At 43.5% G+C, this 21,807-nt stretch overlaps 1 protein-coding gene across 1 annotated transcript in view; it reads left to right on the top strand.

Annotated features, from left to right (window-relative positions):
- Positions 1 to 9,243: 9,243 nt before the first annotated feature.
- LOC148034635 (beta-galactosidase-like) overlaps positions 9,244 to 21,807 on the top strand; it is a 96,299-nt gene continuing 83,735 nt past the window's right edge. The window contains exons 1-3 of the mRNA XM_087679561.1: positions 9,244 to 9,525; positions 10,071 to 10,166; positions 10,598 to 10,710. Coding sequence (XP_087535687.1) covers positions 9,340 to 9,525; positions 10,071 to 10,166; positions 10,598 to 10,710 — 395 coding nt within the window. The 5' untranslated portion in view covers positions 9,244 to 9,339. The remainder of the gene's footprint in view (positions 9,526 to 10,070; positions 10,167 to 10,597; positions 10,711 to 21,807) is intronic.

Below are 21,807 nucleotides of genomic sequence, written 5' to 3' on the forward strand. Positions count from 1 at the left end.
TGCCTCAATAGGCCGGGAAGGTGCTCGGGAAGCCGGGGAGTGACGGGAGCTCGGGGAGATCGGATATGGTTGCCGGGATGGAGATCCAATGCGTGAAGGGAGTCGATGCGAAGGTAGAGAAGCACCGAGTCGAGCTCGAGCAAGAGGAAGCCAAGCTCTGATACCAGTTGAAAGGTGAGAAGGATCGAAGCTTACACACAAGCTATGGCGGGAGAGCAAGAGCAAGAAAGAGAGAGACAAGAAATGGGAACTCCAACAGTCACAATGTGTGACCGGGCCTTCCTTTATTTACTAGTCACTAAAAAATGAATGTAAAGAATAAAGTGACATGACGGGCACCCGCCACGTGCAGTGTGCAGTGGCGGGTACTGTCAGTGTAGTAATACACGGGGCGGAACGGCGGAGGTGCCTTTACCCCAACAAATATGCTGCTTTAATACAATGGGCTAAAGCTCATTTACTTGGTGTATGCATTGGTTCTTGGATACGGGGTGCTTACTGGAGATGTGAATGATCATACCGATGTATTTGGATATTGTCAAATGCTTCTTTCTAGTTCTGAAATGCTTTTGAGCTTGGATTAGGCTCTATCTTGGTCGTCATTCACTGGCATTTGGATTGAGTTGGCATGCTTTGGACCAGTTTATGCCTATCGTCACTACTTGACATTTAGGCTTCTTGCATTTATGCTTTGGTCAGATATGGATGCCACTTGGTTTGCCCATGCTTGACAGTCACTTGGAGCTTTGTCTTCAGATGTATTTGAGCATTTTGGACTTACTGGGCATTACATTTGGTTGTCAGTTACATGCTATTTGAATGCTTTCAGGCTTATGCTTTACGGGTCTAAGATAGCTTGGGATTTATGCTCCGGATGTACCCTATTGGGATTTGGCCTCCCTCTCCCTCTCCCTCTCTCTCTCCCTCTCCCTCTTTCTCTTCTTCTTCTTCTTCTTCTTCTTCTTCTCACCTCTCTTCTTTTCTTCCTCTTCTCCTCCTCTCCTCCTCCTCCTCCTCCTCCTCCTCCTCCTCCTCCTCCTCCTCCTCCTCCTCCTCCTCCTCCTCCTCCTCCTCCTCCTCCTCCTCTCTCTCTCTCTCTCTTACTCAGGCCGAAGCAATTGGGGGGCAAGAGGTAATGTGGCATTTTTTTCTTCATTGTGATTTGGGGGGGGAGTGAGGTGGCACACATGGTCTCCCTCCCCTTGTTATTATCAGTCATCTTCTTGTCTTCTCCCATCGTCGTCATCTTCACTCATCATTGTGATTTGGGGGGGAGTGAGGTGGCACATGTGGCCTCCCTCCCCTTGTTATTATCAGTCATCTTCTTGTCTTCTCCCATCGTCATCATCTTCACTCATCATCGTCTAGTTCCTTCCTCTACCACAACGACAGCTCCTCTCCAGTCATGAGCTTGTGGGATAGTTACATGCATTTGCTCTCTTGAGAGCTAAATTATGTCTACAATTAGTTTGTAGTGGGCTGATTCGATATGCCTATTGGGGCAGGCACCTATCTCTGTCACAGGTTTGTCAATTTTGTATGCATCTTGGATGGTTATGCATTGAGCTTCTTGCTCTACCAGTTGTGCTTGTGCTTGGTCTCTTCTCTTACCCCGAGACCCATTACATGCATGACTTCTAGACCTATGAGATGTACCTTGCCTGATAGGTTATTGGTTTGACAATTCTTGGTACCTTCTTGCCCCTTGACACTCACTGTTGAATGTATCTTGCTACCTAGTAGTTGCAGTGACATATGTATCAGTGATTGCTTCACTTTGGGACAGTTTTACATACTGTTGTATTTTATTCTAGCACGCTGAACTGTAGATTTCGAGCACTTGTATGAGGGTAATGCTTACTGTTTGATGTTATGTTGGTCATATTTGGTGGACAGGTGGTTCTCTTGGTGATATCCACTCTTTCAGTCAGTTTTGGCAGTGGTTTTAGTGCATTTTTTGCTAATTACAGCAACCTGCAATTTTGCATTTTTGCTTTGATTTGGAACAGTATGGCTGGTCATCTGAAAGACACTGCTCTCTTTAACATTGCCAAGTTGGATGGTACCAACTATGGGTATTGGAAGTCCCAGATATGGCATGTTTTGGTGCAGAAGTTGCATATTAAACCCTTGCATTTCAAGGGTGTTAAACCCGAGGATATGGATGATGATGTTTGGATGGAAGTTGATGAGCTATGCAAGTCTACCATTATCTTGTCACTCTCAGAAGAGGCCCATCATAATGTTGTTGAAGATGAGAATCAGAGTGCATGGGACTTATGGGAGAAGATTCAAGATCTTTATGCGCCAACAGAGATGTATTGGCTAAAGCAGTTAATGGACCTTCGCATGAAGGAGGGGACATCCTTATCATCTCATTTCACTCAGTTTCATGCTATCATGAAGAATCTGTTGTCACAGGGTATTGAGTTCAAAGACAACTTGCACCCGTTGTTTCTGCTTGGCACCTTGCATGAATCATGGGATGTCTTCCGTATTGCCATATGCACGAACAAGCTTGATGGGCTAAAAATCAAAGATGTTGAGAGTGCTTTATTGACTGAGGAAATCAAAATGAGAAATAATAATGCTTCCCACTCTTCACATGCATTGACCATTAGAGGTGGCAGACATGGCAGGCATGATAATGATCATAAGGGCAAGGACTCTTAGAAGTCCAGGTCCAAGTCACGTGGTCACGTAAGTCCCTGGACGAAAGTCTGATCTTACATGTCATTATTGTGGGAAAGCAAGACATATTAGGCCACATTCCCATAAGATGCACGATGATAAGCACAAGGAAAAGGGAAAAGAGAAAGTGCATGAAAAGTCTTCTGAGTGCAGTATTGTACCTGCAAAGTCTAGTGTGAAGATAGAAGAGGTTAATGTCATGCAAGCCACTGATTCAGATGAAGATTGCATACTTGCAGCTTCTTCATGCGATGGCTTACATGCTTTTGAGATACATTCTATATATGTGCGGTGTTGGCTTTTGGATTCGGGTGTGTCATTTCATGTGACACCCTGTAGATATTGGTTTCATACCTATCGTACCATCTCTGGTTCTATGCATCTTGGTGATGACAGATCTCTTGACATTGTGGATATTGGAGATATTAGGCTACAATTTCCTTCTAGCAGTTCTTTTGTTTTGCATGATGTACTCCATGTACCTGTGTTGACTCGTAGCCTTATGTCAGCTGGACAGCTTGATGATGCAGGGTATTTTGTGTCTTTTGGAGACTCTGCATGGAAGATTACTCATGGTAGGCTTGTGCTTGCAAGAGGTACCAAGTCTGGCAGCCTCTATCCCTTACTTGTATATGGAGCTACCTTGGATCATGTTTTGTCTGTGGGTTCTATCCCCCATGTATCCCTTTGGCATGCTCGTTTGGGGCATATGTCCCTTAAAGGCATGAAAATGCTCCATGCTTTGCAATATCTTTCACCTTTTGACTCTTCGCATTTTGATTCTTGTGATCATTGTTTGTATGGCAGGCAGACTAGGAATACTCATAAAAAGTCTGGTAAGAAATGCATGGGCGAGCCCTTGGCTCTTGTGCACTCAGATGTATGTGGGCCCATGCCTTGTTAGTCACTAGGTGGGGCAAAGTATTTTGTTACTTTCATAGATGTTTACTCACGTAAGGTTTGGTCTTATCCCATAAAGCGAAAATCCGATGTCTTAGACACATTTCATTGTTGGCTTGCATTAGCAGAGAACTAGCCTGGGAATAGGCTGAAATGCCTAAGGTCAGATAATGGGGATGAGTATGTATCATGTGCTTTTGAGCAATTTTATGATGTGGGGTATTAAGCGTCAGTTGACTGCCCTTTACACCCCTCCCCAGAATGGTATGGCTGAGCGCATGAATAGGACCATTCAGGAAAGGGTCCATAGCATGCTTAGCCAGGATGGCTTACCGCAGCACTTTTGGGCTGAGGCAGTTACTACTGCAGTGCATCTCATTAACAGGTCACCTAGTAGTGGCATTGACGTTCAAGTTGGAGAGGAGGTATGGGCAGACAAGCCCCCCTCTTATGATCATTTGCATGTCTTTGAATGTGAGGCATCCTGCCATGTACCCAAGGACAAATGCAATAAGCTGGATCCTAAAAGTGTCAAATGCATTTTCATTGGCTATGGAGATGCAGGAGAGATGGGTTACCGTCTATGGGATCCGCAGGTGCGGAAAGTGATCCACAGCTATGGTGTCATCTTTCATGAGGACAAAATGCATATGCAGCCTGAGAAAGTGGTTGAGGTACGTAGAGTTATCTTTCAAGAGGAGCCACCTACTCCCGTATAGCCCACTCCACGGCCAGCTAGACAGCGTGCAGCATGACCTAATGCTCATGGCCCAAATGTTAGACATGCTAACGTTAGATAGGATGTTGGTCAGGCAACAGAGCCTGGGTTGAGGCATTCTACTAGAGATAGACAACCTCCTAACCGTTTTGTGCCCTTTATGGATTATGTACTCTTTACAGATGCACGAGCAACTCTCACTTATGATGAGGCTATGCATAGGGGTGATTGTCACTCTTGGGAGAGGGCTATGCAGTCTGAGCCTGACTCATTGCATAAGAATCAGACTTGGGATTTGGTTTCCTTGCTTCAGGGTAAGAAGGCTTTGCCATGCAAGTGGGCGTTCAAGCTGAAAAGTACCCTTGGACAACCCAAGCTGGTATACAAGGCTCGATTGGTTGCTAAGGATTTTAAGTAGGAGCATGGTGTTGACTTTGATGAAGTCTTTTCTCCTGTGATCATGATGACCACCCTACGCTTAGTCTTGGCTTTGCTTGCACAGCTTGACCTAGACTTGTACCGGATGGATATCAAGATGGCTTTTTTACATGGGGACTTGCATGATGAGATTTACATGGTGCAGCCTAAGGGCTTTGCCAACCCTGGCAGGGAACACCTAGTGTGCAAGCTAAAGAAGAGTCTATATGGCTTGAAGCAGGCACCTAGGGAATGGTACCATAAGTTTTATGCATTCATGTAGTCACAGGGCTACAACCACAATGCTATGGATCCATGCTTGTACACGAAGAAAGCTCGTGATGGTTCTTTACTGATTTTGGTATTCTATGTGGATGACATGCTTTTAGCAAGGACAGCTCATGAGGAGCTAAATGCTCTTAAGGCTCAGCTCAAGAAGAGTTTTGAGATGAAAGATCTGGGATAGGCCTCTCATATACTTGGTATGCGCATTACATGTGATAGATCTTATGGACTACTCTATCTATCTCACAGAGGGAGTACATTCATTGAGCGCTTCCGTATGCAGGATGTTAAGCCTATCGGCTGTCCATTACCTTCTCATGTGAAGGTTTCACAGGCCGATTGTCTGTAGACATATGAGCAGAGGGCCGAGATGACCAAGATTCCCTACGCATCAGCCATGGGCAGTCTTATGTATGCCATGATAGCCACCCGTCCAGATATTGCTTTTGCAGTTGGGGTTGTGGCACCTTATATGGCTACACCTGGCAAGAAACATTGGGATGTCATGAAGGGTATCATAAGGTACCTGAGGGGCACAGTAGATATGTGTATTTGCTATGGCCACCAGGATATAAGAGTCATGGGGTACACTGACTTTGATTATGCAGGACATGCAGATAGTAGGAAGTCCACTTCTGGATATGTGTTCACTTATACTGGAGGGGCTATCTATTGGATGTCCAGGGTGCAGAAGTGTATGGCCCTTTCTACTACAGAGGCCAAGTATATTATAACCACACAGGCTTGCAAGGAGGCTATCTGGTTAGGCCATTTGATTGCAGACCTTGGTATGACAGATGCTATACCTACCCTCTATACCTACATTGCATTCAGATTCTATGAGTGCCATTCAGTTGGCCAAGAATCCGGTCTTCTGTGCAAAGACGAAACATATTGAGGTGAGGTATCACTTCATTCACGAGGTCGTTGAGGACATGTCTGTTGACCTTGTCAAGATTCTGACTGAGCAGAATCCTGCAGACTTGCTCAAGAAGAGCCTCACTACAGAGCGCTTTGCCTTCCTTAGGAGATTGATGGGCGTTGGATGAGATGACGTCTTTTTCCTCATCCTGCTGTACATATGTATATGTTATACTGTCTTTTCTTTTTCTCTCTCACTAGGGCATATTTGCCTTTAAGTGGGAGGTTTGTTGGGGGTAAAGGTACCTCCGCCTAGTCACCTGTGTATTACTACACTTTACTACACTAACAGTGTCCGCCACTACACATTGCTGCAGGTGGTGGGCGCCCATCACATTCACTTATTCTTTATTCTTTTAGTGACAGTTTGAATAAAGGAAGGCCATGCCATACATTGTGGTTTTTTGAGTTCCCACTTTGAGTTTCACTCTCTCTCTCTTGCTCTTGCTCTCCATTCGCCATAGCTCTCACCGCCAAGCTTCTTCCTCTTGGGTTCCACTTCCCTTTTAATTATAATGGCTAATAATCCTTGGTAAAAGATATTGGATTCTTTCACCCAATATTTTAGCAAGCACCTTATAAATTATCCTAAACAGAGTGTGTGGTTGCCATTGAGATGGCTTTCTCCTGTCTAGTTTTTTTGGGACTAATTTGATCATGAAAGGTGAGAAGGATTGAAGCTTGCTTGGAAGTGAGCTATGGCGAAGAGCAAGAGCAAGAAGAGAGAGAGACACAAATGGGAACTCCAACAATCACAATGTGTGATTGGGCCTTCTTTTATTCAAACTGTCAATAAAAAAATAAAGAATAAAGTGACGGTGACGGGTGCCCGCCACCTACAATGTGCAGTGGTAGGTACTATCAGTGTAGTAATACATGGGTGGCTAGGTAGAGGCGCCTTTACCCCCAACAACCTCCCACTTAAAGGTGAATCTGAGTGAAAAGAAAAAGAAAAGACAGTACAATGTACACATGTACAATAGGATGAGGAAAAATGTCATCTCATCCAACGCCCATCAATCTCCTGAGGAAGGCAAAGCGCTCAGTAGTGAGGCTTTTCGTGAGCAGATCTGTAGGATTTTCGTCAGTGGAGATCTTGACAAGGTCAACAGACTTGTCCTCCACGACCCCACGTATGAAGTGATACCTCACCTCAATGTGTTTCATCTTCGCATGGAAGACCGAATTCTTGGCTAGCTGAATAACACTTATAGAATCCAAATGCAGCATAGGTATAGTATCAATCCCAAGGTCATTAACCAAATGGCCCAACCATATGGCCTCCTTGCAAGCCTCAGTGGTCGCGACATGCTCGGCCTCAGTGGTAGAGAGAATCGTACACTTCTGAACCCTAGACATCCAAGAAACAACACCTCCAGCATAGGTAAAAACATAGCCGAAAGTGGACTTCCTACTATCTGCATGCCCTACATAATCGGAGTCTGTGTAGCCCACAACTCCTGTATCTTGGCTGCCATTGCAAATACACATATCTGTTGTGCCCTTTAGGTATCTCATGATACCCTTTACGGCATCCGAATGCTTTTTTCCAGATGTAGCCATATAGCATGCCACAACACCAACTGCAAAGGCAATATCTGGATGAGTGGCTATCATGGCATACATCAAATTGCCCATGGTTGATGCGTAAGGGATCTTGACCATCTCGGCCCTTTGCTCATCCGTCGGTGAACAATCGGCCTGTGAGACCTTCATATAAGAAGGTAATGGACAACCAATAGGCTTTACGTCTTGCATGCGGAAACGCTCAAGGACTTTATGAATGTACTCCCTCTGTGAGAGGTAGAGTAGTCCCTGATGCCTGTCGACTTGGGGAGATCCTCCCATCCCACAATATTTAAATCTATCCTTTTGAGCACATGTGACCTTCATTACTCTTTAGGAATATGGAACCCTATCTAGGGTCTTCATGTTGGTTGCCATTGCCCCTTCAAGCCAATTTGGGAGCCTTGGGAACGACATCCAAATGAGGCACTAGTGATGTAGAATCTATTCAATGCTGAAGTTGGCTAACCATGGTAGAGTGTATGCAAGATCTCCCATGTAGCCCACCACACTACTAAGCAAAAGCTCCTTCTCTATAGATCAAAGATCCTAGAAGCACAAAGTGAAATATGCCACCAACATATTAGTATTGGACCAATGCGACTTTGGCCTTAAGTGTGCCTAAGAATCATTGTTCAAACTCCCATCCATCTTCTTATCAAGCTAGCAATATTGGTTTTGAGACGATCATCACATAGGGCCCCTATTCAACCATACTTACTTGAAAGAGAACTTGGAGATAAGCAAGACAAAAGATGAATGCATAATTCAAGCTAGAATGATATCAAGGGTTAGTGATTGAAACTACACCATTTTTTCACATAAGGGCTCACTTCAACCATGGCTTGCAATAGGAGAATGTTTTCTTTCATAAGAAGTTGAGTTATTTTCCATCATTATTTTGTTGCAAGAGAGTCACCCATACCTAACTTGTTATAGTGAGGATAATGCCTCACCCACCCCTCGCGCCACATAACTACGACTCCTATCCCCCATTGCAATAGGCTAGATATGTGTGCACCTGCAATCTCTACACAATAGCACCATAGAAAGCCCAAAACTTTCTTGTGGAGTTGCTCACCCCTGGCATGATGGAGCTGACTATGACGAAATCAAATCTACAAATGGAGAGTGCATGATACACTTGATCCAGCAACAAGCATACTAAAACCACGTGGAGATCAAAATGCCATGGAGGGGAAGGAATTGAAAGGTCGATGCTTACAAAGTCAAGGGAGAAGGGGAAAAGAAAGAGGGTTCCAAAGGTGGAGGGCCATGCATGGTGGCCGGCTTTTCATTTCGTCATGCTTCCATATCATGTCCTAGGGAATGTCGTGAAAGTTAGAAGCTCAAACATATATATATATATATATATATATGGAGAGAGAGAGAGAGAGAGAGAGAGAGAGAGAGAGAGAGAGCCGAGTCTGCCGTCTCTTCCAACGTCATCACCACACCACCACCATCGTTATCGTTAGCCTGAATTAATCTCTTGAACTGATAGCTAAGCCAGTAATTAGCCTCTGCTGCTGATCACACGCTGCTGGATTTATCTCCGATCCATACTTGATTTATTCATCACCAAGCGACTGTCACTAATGGTGGTGGGTAATCAATCCCCTCTTTTTCACTTGGCCATCAAGCCAAACAGAAAGTTTGCGAGTAAGGCAACCATGATTGGGACAGTCTGACAGATTATCCGACTACATGATAGCTCATGATCACATTATTATAGACACACATTTCTTGATACATTTTTCTGATAGATATCAAGACTGATTAGAGAGCCCCTTCCCTCTTTCAATCTGAGATTTTAGTCTCTTGAGATTGAAATAGCATTAATGGGTTACTGCAGCCTCTCAATCGCTTCACCCATACCCATAATCCTCACCATAATCATGACAGTTCAGTGGATTGGATTGGTGGGTGGGGTTGAGATCACGTATGATCATCGCGGCCTCCTCTTCGATGGCCAGCCGAAGCTTCTCTTCTCTGGCTCAATCCATTACCCAAGAAGCACTCCTGAGGTAGTACTGCGCCTTTATTTTTCTCAGTAATTGCATACTAATTATCATTCCTCAGTAATTTCATATAATAATAAGTTAGTCTCTGTAATTGGATAGTTATTTTCATTAATCTCAATAATTGCATTCTAATCATTCATCTCAGTGGTTGCATTCTAATCATTAATCCCAGCAATTGCTCTTTTTCCTCAGTAATTGCATTCTAATCATCAGCCTCCTTTCTAATCAATTATTGGTTGTTCTCGGTCATTCACTAAAAGTACTAAATTAACGTGCATTTTAGCAGGTTGCCCAATTCCTTTATCAATTCGAATAGTACACATTTTACAAGACATTTTCATATATAATTCTACATTAGTAAGAAATGGAAAGAGGTTCAATCCATTTGAAGGTTTATAAAAGGTCATGTTTATAATGAGCTAGTCTAAATCTCCCTAATAAAAGTACGACTAATCAAGTTAAAGGTCTGTAATTTAATTATATTTCAAATGTTTTCCTTATCATGAGCTAGACCAAATCTATCTAATAACATTTGGGGTTGATTGCAGATGTGGCCAGATTTGATTGCAAAAGCCAAGGATGGAGGGCTAGATGTCATCCAAACCTACGTGTTTTGGAATGCCCATGAGCCACAACAAGGCCAGGTGCATTTGATAGTTAGATACTCTTTGCAAGCTCAATCAACAACAACTTGGATTGGTACCATATGCCTAATCAAGATATTTAATTTGTGAAGTGATATATCCTTGGTTAATTCATTCAATGCAATAAAAAACATCACTATTTAAATTATCTAATCATAGAAGAGTTTTTGTCTATAAAAATGTTATATGCTTAATAAATGACACTCTCAAAAATATTATGTTGCTCCATAGAATGAACTAGAAAATCTTAGTATAATCATAGAAGAGTTTTTGTTTATAAAAATGTTATATATTGCTTAATTAAATGACACTCTCAAAAATATTATGTTGCTTCATAGAATGAACTGTAGCTAATAATTCAAGTTTATATGTTTGATTAAATTGTGCATTGGATTGAAACATATTTTGGTGGTCGTTGTGGTGACATGCAGTATAATTTTGAGGACAATTTAGATCTTATCCGATTTCTCAAACTTGTGAATGAGTCAGGTCTTTATGTCAACCTTCGAATTGGCCCATTTATTGAAGCTGAATGGAACTTTGGGTAAGTCTCCCTTGGTCTATAATCAAAGATTCAACTTTTAATGTGAAAGCAAGTCGTATATGGTCAAAAGTTAGCACACCATGCAACACTATCATATACTCCATATGTATCCTAAAGCACAAGATCATGTGTTCAATCCATAGACATGTCTAATGTCTTGTGATCACCTAGAAGTCCTTTCTAAGATATTTATGGAAAACCTATGCAATGTGTATGCATGTGTGTGCTCATGTGCAAGTGCATGACACGGATACACAACCTACCAAGGGGGCATGCTCAAGAAGAAAACAGTAAATAGTCACCTCAGTATGTGTTAGGATGGATATTAAGTACTTAGGTATACAAAAGATAGAACAATGTTATGAGTTAAGAAAACATAGAGCCCTTTAAGACTATGATGGATTTAGAACCCCCTCCTTTGAATATCATATTACTTAAGTCAATGTCCTTGTGAATTGGGTTAATGAAAACTCAAGTACCTACCATGGACTCCTCAATACTAAGGTAGGGTGGTTCCTTTTTGAAGAAAATTTATCAAAATCATGTTTTCTTACAGATTGTACATGGTGACATGACAATTTTTTAGCAATTTTCCAAGATTTTAAGGGTGATACTTGTTTATACATTGCTAGCTAATTACAATCATTGATATTATTGTTTAAAGTTTTCTTATAATAGTACCACAATTTCTATAGCAATGATGTAAGTCGCTTTATTTCATTTGTTCTAGAAGTAATAGTATTTATATTGTATAAGGCCTTCATCAAATTAGGGCCTATTTAGTCATATCTTACTAAGTAGTCACATAGTAAAACATTATATTCAACTATGATAAACCTTCCATATGGTGATGTACAATGGCACATGTAGTTGCATGCTTGCTTCAACTATTCAAGTTTTCATAGATACTCATAAGGAAATAATTTTAGCTACAAAAATGTATGTTTTTGACCAACTTAAATCTTCATTCATCAATCAACTCAAATCTACTCATTCACTAGCGGCAGGGCAAGGGTAGGGTAGGGACATTTGGAAGGATGACCTTTGAATTATGAAAGTAGGGGATATCAAATTGATTCCAAAGAGATTGATCTCTCCAATGATGTGTTGGAATAAGGATGTCACATAAATTGATGCCTAAGCTAAATTATACAATCCATAAGGGCACGGGTAAAAAGTGTGTGGGTAACTAGCATATTACCATGGTTGGAAACATCATGGCCCAAAGGTTAGCATATTACCATGGTTAGCAACATCATGGTTAGTGTTTTACTATGGTAGCAACATCATGGCCAAAGGTGGGTCAAGTGTGTGGGTGTTGAAGCAAAGAGGCAAGTTGGCTTTCATCAAGATAATTGCAAGATTAGACACATTAACAAAAAGACGTCAAAAGAACAAGGGTAAAGGGGATTATGATACCAACATGGCTACCATCATTATGGCCAAATTGGGGTGAACACAATTATGTTACAAATAAGGACATCACATCAATTGATGCCTGAGCTAAATTATACCATCCATAAGGATATGGGTAAAAAGTGTGTGGGTAATTAGAATATTACCATGGTTGGAAACATCATGGCCCAAAGGTTAGCATATTACCATGGTCAGCAACATCACGATTTGTGTATTACCGTGGTTAGCAACATCATGGCCAAAGGTGTTGGGCCAAGTGTGTGGGTGCTAAAGCAAAGAGGCAAGTTGGCTTTCATCAAGATAATTGCAACCTTGCACACATTAACAACAAGAGATCAAAAAACAAGGGTAAAGGGAATTATGATACCAACATGGCTACCATCATTGTGGCCAAATTGGGGTGAAGGCTATTATGTTATCAACATACTAGATAGCATTAAATGGTTGGGTCCCTAAGCAAAGGAGGAAATTGGGGTCTACAAAGATCATTGAATTAGTAACCATTTTATGACAATAAGGTTGATAATTGATGGGTTTCTGACACTAAGGCTAATAATTGACACGTTAAGTAGTGGGAACTTTGTTATTATACTATTGTCTTATTCACTTTGCCAAAACTTTTGATATGATTGTATGAAACAAGGTCATATATGAGCTAGTAACAAAATTTGCCATAAGAATTTTAACAAGTTGTTCCTTTACAAAGATGTTTCTTGTAGAGCTATATATTCCATTACATAATTTAGAAAGAGAAGAGTAAAATTGCAGTCAAGGAAGCCTCATTCTATTTGGACTATTCATTTATTTTCTAATTTTACTTGAAAGTGTAGTCCCATGCCAACAAAAAGTGTGGTAAAATTCCTCCCCTATGTAGGTATGTTATGCTTTTCAAGATTGACACAAAGTTGTAGTAGCACAATGCTCTTGGGATGTTTCACTAGCTATGGGTTTATAACCAACATAAATGAACTTCAAATGATTTTGTAAATAGTGCTCTTGGGGTTTTCCACAAGCTATGGGTTTATAACCAAGATAAAGGAACTTCAAACGAGTTCATAACTAAACTTATGTTAAGTATCTCCATAACAAGATTGTCTCGCATACAAAAACCTATGTAGCAAGTTTCTCCTACATATGGAATACTCTAAGGATTAGATGTCAATCACAAAACACAAATTTGGAGTAGTTGACCAATCCACGACTAGAAGATGTGGGACAAAAAGCATAAGATGGGCTCTTATTGTTGCTAATTTTAGGGTAAATCCTCAAGTAAGAACCCATTCCATGCAAAATCTCACAAAAAAAGTAGAATGGAATGACCATTATCATCATCAAAGCCAAAAAGGGTCCCAATTATCAGGAATGGATATGAAGCATGCCATATGCCCAAGGCTTGAACACTTATAACAGTGATATGATGATTGAGTAATTAGTCTTCATGGTCATCAATAATGACAACCATCATACCTTCACTTATGATTGAAAATTAATGGTTGGTTCTGTGGGAGCTTTCGCTCAACCGCCAAGACCCACGGACTGCTTATTGTTGAAGCGTTCCAACCCGAGCACTAATGGCTACCTCTCACATAGCCGACGCGCTGTCCATATCTATGGGTGTAGTGAGCTTACCTCCATGCCGATCGAGTTACCTCCTCTCCCGCGCACTCCAGTAGCTCCACGATCCAAGTGCAACCTTCAAGCAAGCTCCATCCTCAAGCTCCACGCTCCAAGCTCCATTGCCGCGAGCAAGACAAGAGAAGAGAAGAGAAGAGAAGAAGAGAGGAGAAGATGGAGGGCTTCTCCTCCCCGGTCCCTCACCCTCACACACTCACTCCATCACACTCTCACACTCCCTCTCTCAAGCACAAGCTCAAGCAAGCAAGAACAAGAACAAAAAGAAGAAGAGGAGAGCTACTTTTGGCCACACACAAGAATGAGCTTCTCATTCACTTTTCAACTTTATATACAAAACCCTAAATCCCTTTTGGGCGGTCGTCCCCTTTTTACATGGCCGGTTGTGGCCTAGGCCCTTTTCCCCATTGTCCTTCTACCTTCCTAGCTTCCTTTCCACTGCCCATCTATATTTACAAATTGCATAGGTGAGAGCCCAGCGCTCCTTGAATTAAACCATGATGCACTTGCGCTCTTTTACAAAAGTATTGACTTGCGCTTTTCCTTGTGCACCTTGTTCCCTTATTTAGGACTTTTCTGCACTTCTTGTGTTTCTAGATTTTTCTTGGTGCGCCTTTGTCTTCCGTTTCACTTTGCCTTGGCCTTTGTCTTCTACTTTAGCTTTTCCATATTTTCCACCTTGTTCGTTTGAGGGTTAACATTACCCCCCTCCTAGACGAGTGCTAGTCCCATGGCACTCACCATCGTAGGTAGCAGGCGTTAGCATGCACTGAAGACGTGGGTGGCAAGGACGTCTATGGTTGCCGTGGCGGAGTGTTGGTAGTGGTGGGAAGGAAGGTCATTGGGGGCACGTTGGTGGGTTAAGTGGTAGGTGATAGGGCAATGGAAGTTGGTGGTAGGGCTGTTCTTTGGGGGGGTTGCACTGATGGAGTACAAGTGGCGGTTTGTTGGGGATCCTGTACATGATGATTCTTGGCAGGCTTACAGGGTGATAAGGATAGGAATTCAGAGTTTAGTATTGATGAAGAGCGAATGACACCTTCGTTGGAGTCTTCAATACCTGCAATTGAAAACCTCTCATAGGTGGTCTCTCCCTAGAGGTAGTGCTAGGCTTTTTTATCGTGCACAAGACATAGTTTAATTAGTTTGGGCGGCAGGTCGAACTCTAAGCAAGCTGAGAGTATTGTCCTGCACTTGAGGACCCAAACTGTGTATATACTTCGGTGCAGATATTATGTGAGTGCTCGTGCATACTTAGATATTACGTAGGTAGAAGACCGCGAGCTAGTTTCTCATAACGATGTGTGAATGAAGCAAAGTCATCCATGGTGGGGAGAAGTACATGTGAAGGTGTATGTGACATCCTGTGCATTGTGATTGCATGATGTAACATAATAGAACACAGGGATACTGCACTATCAGTAGCTAGTAGACATTGGGCCTGTGCGATGAGGACAGTGTACTTTTCATGGCCATTCATGCAGTGCTTACCACAATTGATTGCGATGGTATTAAGGCAGAGTGCAAGAGGGAATCGTGTGAATGGGTCAGGGTGACAGGTCTAACCATAGGCGAGACAAGCTCCCTAGGTCTGTCCTGCCCTTGATGTGCCCTGAACTATTGTGGGTGATGCTAGGGGGCTAGGGGACTAGGGACGGAGCTAGCCAACCAAGGTCACTGGACGCACCTAATTTGAGGACCCCTAGGTGCGGTGTTGTGATCGTGGGTGCTTCTTATCTTTTCGTTCTTTTGTTTTCTTTTCTTTTCTTCTTTTCTGTTTTCTTTTTTTTGTTTCTTTTTCAAATGCCTTTTTTTTTCTTCTTCTTCTTTCTTTCTACCCTTTTTTTTTTTACTTGCCTAAGTACAACCATTGCAATATGTTGAGGCTATCAGCCTTTCAATGGGTTGGGAAATGTCAAGCTTCGAAGGCTTAGGAAATGGACATTACAGTGATGATTGTGCCCTAGCCTCATTGTTAGAGAAGCCATTGTTGCAATGTTGGTACAATTGAGGTAACAACCATTGTGAGCTCACTGTAGAGCTTGACCCAAGAAGAGAGCGTAGCCTATGACTATGCTTTGGTTCATGCGATGTGGGCACTCACAAGGGTGATTTTTCACGTTCGGCAGCCTGGCTTTGTTGTGGTTCTTTGTGCGGTTGGTGGTCATGCGGTGACTTGGGCATTGAACACGTTTGCACAAAGACATGTGTCATCTTGCATCCACTTGTCACTTCATGAGAGTATATGCAAGTCGCATGCGTCAAGTACAATGAACAAATGCAATCATGTCAAGATATAACTTTTCAAAATGCTATGATGTTGATTGCAATGCCTATTCCAATGCTTGTTAAAGACGTGGCATATATTAACAATAGGTAAAGGAAGTGTATACAAGTGGGGAGCCTGCCCCTTTAATCATCAAAAGACAAAAAGTTATGGCGGGATGGCTTGTTAAGCTGCTTGTATATCATAGGGGCTACTCGATTTGCACAAGGCGGGGTGAGTCTGGGTGGTTAGGCGACTGAGGCTCTACTAGTGCGGGGCTCTTGTGAGGCTAGGCAGGGAAGATGTCGGCAGGGACCTGAATGGTGTAGTCTCTGGCCGCCACCATTTCCAAGATGCTTTTGAACAATGCATCGAATTCTTCCCTGTCTCGAGCTGCCCTTTCTCCTTTTGAGCACCTGCTGCCCGAGCGTCTGTTGGGGGTTTGCACAACTAGTGTTGCCACACGTTAGGTGCTTCTTCAAGCTTCTACTCCCCTGACCTGGGGATTCTTCGGCCTACGTCCGGGGCAATGTTGCTTGGGACCTCGTTTCTTTGCATACCTTTTGAGGGGCGAGGGGCATGTGCTGCATGTTCCCATCGACAGCAGAGAGCATCTTTGCGAGCCATCTGCCTTAGGTTCTCCATGTCTTTCTCATAGGGGGACCTGCAAAATGTGAACCAAGGATTAGGCCCTAATACAGGATAAAACCATTCTCATGGAAAGGATTATAGTGTGGGTTATCAAGCGCATATGACAAGAAGGGGAGGGGTGAGGTATGCTGTGCTTGTTGTAGAGGGATGGCCCCCATGATTATGTTCATTTGGCCTCCAACCATTAGCAGATCTTGGCTCATGCTAAGTTACATGGACTGGTTGTCATGGAGTGGGGGGCTCATCCTTGGAAAGATAGATCGGAAAGGGGAAAAGGTGTATAGAAAGGGATGGTACTGTGTCTACACCATCGGAGATGTTGGTCAGGGCTTCCTATGGTGGTAATGAGGGTTGCATGCCCTCCGCCTGGAGGTGGGAATGGTCACACAACTTCTAATTATGTGGTGAGAGGAGGGCCTGAGGAGCTTAGCCCATGTTGAACCCAACTCTTCTCCCTGTGCTTGACTATTATTTCTTGTGTGTGTTGATAGTGTCTATACAAGGTCACAAAAGTCATTGTTTATTTACATATATATTTATGAATCCATATCACTTCGCGAGGATAAAAGACAATTGTAGAACTCTAGATTGTACTGGAGCGTGGCACACGCATCTAGTACTCATGGCAGCTTACTCAATACCAATAGATATTTTGCAACATCGAGTAGCATGGAATCTTGTCCGAGCCTACTGGCAACATGTAACTCCTCCTCAGTGAGAACCTTATCAAACAAAGAGTTCTTTTGGCTAGGTTCAGCTAAGTCCATACCCCGAATGGCAGTCAACACTCGAAGGGAAGTTGGTGCCACATAGGTTGGGTCTCTTTGAGACCGCCATTTGGCCAATCGCTCCTTTGAGACTGTCATGATCTGGGCTCCTAGTTCGGCCTTTGCAACGCGGTTTTCACACCAACGCTGTTCAAATTGACTTCGGCCCTCTGATAGTCGCTTTAGTTGCTCTATCTCTAAGAGATTTGGTTGGCAGAGCACATCATTGAATGTGACAGCTAAGCACAGTTCGTCAGCTGCCTCGTCAGAGATGAGTCGCATGCATTCATACAGGAGCTTGTTATAGTGCTCATCAAGATGTTATTGCTCTTCCCAAGATAAGGGAAATGGCAAGTATTCTTCGAGCTGCTCTTTAGGGAATGCGTGCATGTCTACCAGGACATAGACACATGCGAACACTTTGAGCTTAGCATCCAACTCAGTTAAGCACTTTGTGATACTTCTATGTTCAATGAGGGCTTGGTGGGTTGCTATCTCATGCAAGGTTCTAGGAGTTTGCCTGGGCTTTAGCGTAGCTAGGAGCTCAGGCCTAGACGAGCAAGTTTGGCCAATGCTAGGATTTCTTATGCTCTTGGGGTTTTCATGTTTCTCCTGAGGCTTTGTCATTGCGTCATGGTTCTCCTTGGATGTGACTGGTACAAAATTTGTCACCCTGTTGTGAAAGCATTGTATCCACTCTTGATCGGTCAATGTGAGTTCCATTGTCGATGGATTGAGTGTTACAAGCAGTTGTTGATGGTAACGACTGCTTTGATTTTTCAGAGCACACGGATGTGTCTGAGGTTTCATCGCTATTAGGAGAGGCATCAATTGGTGCAATGGTGGATGGACTCAATGCTTTATTCCTCAGCTCTCCAACGCTCTTCGTCTCAATGTTCTTGGGGTCCACAACCACCTGCAACTGCTATTGTTTTGGTTGTTTTCTCCTCTTTTTCCTAGTCAGTGAAGGTGTATCTCTCAACGACTCAGGACCCTGGACCAAGTCAACCGTTGATGTACTTGGTTGGGCCTCAGCATTCTCTTTCTCTAGCGTGTCCTTATGGGACATAGCCGCGGCCTGCTAAGTAGCCTTGCCAAGTTGTGACGGCACAACTGCCTCCCTTTTCGGAGAGTCTAGCTCTTCAACCAATTCCCTTGTGTTTAACCCCTCCATCCTAGGCTTTAGGCACTTTGTTGGAGTTGTCAAGGAAGTTGGTTGTGACACCTCCTCCATAGGTAAACTACTAAGGACACATTTCACAAGGGGCATTATCACAGCCAAGGGCTGTGACTGCTGTGATCCCTGATTGGAAGTAGTAGCGGCTAGTCCCGTGGGCTGGCTACCCTTGGTGGATTGCAGTGTCAAGTCCCTAGGGCGATCAAAAGTGGTCGTGTCTTTTGTTGCCCTTTGAGCATTCATCTGTGTAGATCGAGCATGAGTTGATCTAGTAACATTAGGCATATCCTTGGGCCGAGAGCTACGGATGGTGTCATGTCCCACCTCTTGGACATTTGGAAGCTTAGATGGAGATAGAGATTGGGATTGAGTAGTCGCCTTTGACGACTGCTGTAGTGCTTCCTGTGTCTGTTTGGAAAAAGAGGGTGTAGGAGATCTAGGACTCTTAGGTGGACTTGGCACTAGCTGAATGATTTACTCAAAGCCAATAGATGATTGTGCTATTTGCTTTGTTGAACAATTAGCCTTCTCACGAGCAGCGTTGTGCCTCTGGTGCTCATTATCCTCTTGGGAAGTCAAAAGCTCCTTGAGCACTAATGGCCTTTGTGCACGCTCAATGGTTACATATGACCTATGCTTATTAAGCATGCTAGGCCTTGGCTCTTTCTTTTGAACACTCATGTTTTGTTTCTTGCCTTGAGACCTGGAGTTTCTCTTAGATTTCCTCTTGTGCCTCATTGCTTTTGGTGCAATCTGGCCTTCAGCTGATAGAGGTGGTTTAGAAGGGGGTTTTGGTATCCAAATCCATCGGTTACCTGCGTAATACCCTTGAGCACGTAGCAACGCTTTGGATATCCATCGCGGCGTTGTGCAGACCCTCCATCGATGCCTTTGTCTATAAGGCTTTGGCTTCTTTTGGGGTCTTCTATGATACTTGTAAGTCCAAAGCCCGCCCTTGGCATTATCTCTTGACCTTCTTGTTTCAGGCATAGCCTCACTCACTGGTTCTCGTTGTTCGACCTGTGCTTGTATCAGTTTTTCCAACAAGTCCTTGCTCTCGTTAGTAGGCTTGACTGTTATGTCAACACCTTCCTTGCCTTTCCCTCGAGGTTCAATGAGGTCACCCTTGCTAAAGGTTGTGACTATCCTCACACCTGGTAGCGTCAGGTGTATCCTTTGTGCTACATAGTCAGCCTCACACTTGGTCGCCCTTTTGAAGGGTCTTCCTAGGAGGGTTTCTTTCCCACAGCTACTAGCACTATTTGGAGGAACATAAAATAGGATAGGCAAGCTTTCCGTTTCAATTGTCGCAAGGATTTTGCACTTCCATATGAGTGCTTATGGGTGTCCCCCATAAGGGCTAAGAGTTGCACTAGTCGGTGTGAGCTCTGATTGGCCTAGTAGGTTCCATGATTCATAGGTCAAGATATTAAAATCTGCTCCTTCGTCAATCAGAGCATCGATAGTATGCTCTCTTTTCTCGGTGAGTTTGACCCTAAGTTAAGTAGGTGGTACTATGTCTTCATCTTCCGGGTCTTGGCTTGTAAATTTAAGCCTTCTGAGAGATGCCCTTGAGTCCCCAATTGCACGACCGGACGTGGATTCTCCACCAATGTCTTGGGTCGTCTGTGCAGTGTTGCTCAAGGTACATCTCTCGTCAAAGTGTCATGTCTAGTCATCTTCGCATTTGTAGCTTGCTGATGTTGCATTTTGCTTTGACTAGACACAGTCTAAACACAATGTCTTTGTGTTCTCATGGTGTGGCCTTTTTGCCCTTGATGGCTAGATTGGCCCATTGATGTTCTAGGGTATCTGTTTCTCTCTGTTCGGGTATGGGCTTTTGGTTGCTCTTTTGCAAGTGAGAATCCATGCTTGTATAGAGCCATTACAACACTAGCGTCCAATTTGGGGGACCGTTTATAGCCAAATTTTGAACTACTTGCTCTAAGTTTCAGCCCAGTGATGGATTTGTGATGTGCCTTTAGCTCTACGTAGCCTTTGGGATCAATTTCGGGGTTTAGATGCGTCAAAATTTGTGTCCTCGATACCTGTCCGATTTTGCCAGTTTTTTGTCCGATTCTCATATGTTCGATTTTCAGGAGTCCGATTATCAAAATCGGATGTCCGATTTTGGGTTGGTCCGATCGGCCCAGTGGCCTGATTTTGGTCACGTCCGATTCTTGCAGTGGTCAGATTCTAGGAGTCGGATCGGACAGGGTGGTCCAATTCTCGTAGTCGGACGGTCCGACTCTGAGAGTCGGATTGAAAAAGTGGTCCGATTTTGACACATGGTCTGACTCTGGGACTCGTCCGATCCTGGGTGGTTCGACCGATCCTAGGTGGTCCAACTCTGGGGTCCGACTCTAGGTGGTCCAATTCTGGGAATCGGATCAAAAAGGTGGTCCAATTTTTGGAGTCGGATGGTTCGACTCTAGAGATAGTGCAGTCCTATTCTGGGACTCGGACGAACCGGTCCGACTGCGTGGCTAACAGCCCCGAGTTGCCCGCAACACTTTAGACTAATGTCTACTTCACCAAATCGTGCCAAGCCGCCTAATTAGATGCAAAGCCACAGAGGGAAATGCCTAGCATACCTGAAAATGGTGTGGTGCTCGAATCGACCAGCACACTGGCGATCTCCCTGCAGGTCTCTCTCTCTCTCTCCCTGGCTCTCAAACTCACTCTCTTCTCAGAGGGCAGGATGTCAAATGTGGCATGTCCTGGTTCTTTGGGCCTCTTATTGCCCCATTCCAGCCTGCTATGACCTCAGAGGTTAGTCCCTCATACTCTTCTAGCCAGAAATCTGGATCTGTGCCCCTATTTCCCTGTTTCAACCTGTTATAAAGCAACAGAAAACCCTATTGTTTTCCTTCTTTTTCCTATCCTAACCTTACCCTAATTAAAAAAAATCAAAACCAAAAATGGAGATGAATGGTCCTACTCTAATATTCAACAACAAAATCAAAAACCTACTTGCTAAGGAGATCGAATACCTCTTCAACCCCCCTCACTTCTACCTATCTACCTCAAGCACCGGTTCGGGAAAATCCCTACTCCAATGCTCGATTTGAAGTGCACAAGCGCTCAAGGCTTGAATCCATAGGTCTCGGCAACGGAACCAAAATGTGGGAGCTTTCGCTCAACTGCTAAGACCCATGGACCTCTTATTATTCAAGTGTTCCAAGTTG

Source organism: Lygodium microphyllum, chromosome 6, assembly GCF_053477565.2.
Source record: "Lygodium microphyllum isolate KBCC chromosome 6, Lygodium_microphyllum_v1.1.10, whole genome shotgun sequence".
Taxonomy (NCBI): domain Eukaryota; kingdom Viridiplantae; phylum Streptophyta; class Polypodiopsida; order Schizaeales; family Lygodiaceae; genus Lygodium; species Lygodium microphyllum.